The sequence below is a fragment of the Gregarina niphandrodes genome (genome assembly GCF_000223845.1).
Source record: "Gregarina niphandrodes unplaced genomic scaffold scaffold00004, whole genome shotgun sequence".
In the NCBI taxonomy this organism is placed as follows: domain Eukaryota; phylum Apicomplexa; class Conoidasida; order Eugregarinorida; family Gregarinidae; genus Gregarina; species Gregarina niphandrodes.
This window is the reverse complement of record NW_011645775.1, coordinates 357126-358817: the sequence shown is the minus strand read 5'-3', so window position 1 is coordinate 358817 and position 1692 is coordinate 357126. Positions and strand designations below refer to the sequence as shown.

General features: G+C 52.7%; 1 protein-coding gene across 1 annotated transcript; it reads left to right on the top strand.

Annotated features, from left to right (window-relative positions):
• Positions 1-315: 315 nt before the first annotated feature.
• GNI_033400 (hypothetical protein) lies at positions 316-1326 on the top strand (the record flags this gene model as incomplete). Its single annotated transcript, XM_011130910.1, has 1 exon — positions 316-1326. One exon carries the CDS (start codon positions 316-318, stop codon positions 1324-1326), a length of 1011 nt encoding a protein of 336 aa, XP_011129212.1.
• Positions 1327-1692: the final 366 nt, after the last annotated feature.

Sequence of the window (1692 nt, the reverse complement as noted above, 5' to 3'; positions counted from 1 at the left end):
AGTTCGGAAGTGGCAAAAATTACACACCACTGACTTGCCTTGCGTCTGCATCAACTATTACCTAACATTACTTTTAACGTTAGATTTAGTGGACAAAACAAACCCCGTCATCAACCCTCGGAACTCAAAGAAACTGGGACTGGGGCTGGGACTGAGACCGAGGGTATTTTAACTGCGGATGCAGCACGCCTCAAGACACGAAGCACAAGTACGGGACCCGGTTTGTGATTCCCAAGACAAGCTTCCGAGTCGGGTCTACACCCTGCGGGTTGAGCTCGGTATATGTGTGTGCGTAGCCGTTTAAAAAAATTTGGAATGAAGTGTTTAATTATAGAGTCGGGTGTGAGTAAGTTGCGGTTGGGCGGGTTGTTGGCGATGGATGTCTGTGGCCCGTACGTGGACAGTGGTCCCACACTGGACAAGGGTTTGACGCAGCATGAGAAGACGTTTAACGAGTCGTTTGAAGGGTTGGGTGAGTCGGGTAGGGCGTACTTGCGGACGGCGGTTGGTGTGTCTGCTTCTGACCAGTTGTTCGTTCGTTGGCTGCTGGATCCATGGACGGAGACAGAGTGCGCGGATTCGTGGTTGGATGAAGTGTTGGATGAGGAGCCCGTACGACTGGCGCCTGAGGAGTATTTTCTGGATGGGCAAGAACTCCATCGCCTGAAGCAGTTGTCTGTTCTAGCACCCCGCTACTTGAGTACAGCCGAGAAGAGCCGCCTGGTGCAATCTGTGTGGAAGTGGTTGGAGAACACAAGTATCACGATACATCTTGAAGATGAGACAGTCGTGTCGTTGAAACCGAAAGATGAAGCACGCGTCCGAGGTCTCCCGTGGCTATCGCAGCAGCACATCCAGTTGTGGCGCTGGAGTAGCCACATAACTAACGCTCCTGCCATCGCCTGGCGCGTCACCGACCCTGAAGGTCGCTTGTACCACGCCAGCACCATGCTACCGCCGCCCCACGAAGACGACTGGCCCTTCGATAGCATCCACCATTCAGCACCCAACCCTGACCGAGTCACCACAGAATGGTCCCCCGAAGAACCAGGCAACCAACTACGACGCGGGCCGGAGACCTCTGCCATTGGGGAAGAACAACTCTTCGTCTTGCCCGTCCAAGAATGGGCCAGACTCCACGAAGTACTCGGATCAAACCGCTTCGAACAGTTCATCTTCGAATTCAAAAGGTACCTACAGAAATACCCAGAATGTCGCGTCAACTTCGCCGACGGACGCACTTTCACTCTCGTACCGGAAGAAGACGGCCTCACCTGGCACGCCAAGATCAACCCGGACGCAAAGGCCAACCCTGACCGCCAGTAACAAGGGTCTACGATACGGTGACTACACCGTCTCCGCCGCACCATTTTTTGCTTCGCAACGCGCTCAACTTAGGCAATCACCCACTCTGGGATTTGTGACAACGCCCACTCTGGTCAAACATAGTCCAACGCACACCGGTGCTCGACTACAGATTCAGCCGCTGACGTTTTACTATAATACAGTGGTATCGCGAGATTGTGAGAATCACACACGCGTGTTATATGAAGTACATAATATAGTGGTTGTAGGCGAAGGGTGGAACACGTCTACCCGTGTGACCTGGTTGGGAGTATGTCAGACAAATGCCTCGATTTATCCGCACAGTGATGTAGGATTCGTCGTCTAAGTTGTTATCATCATTTTGAG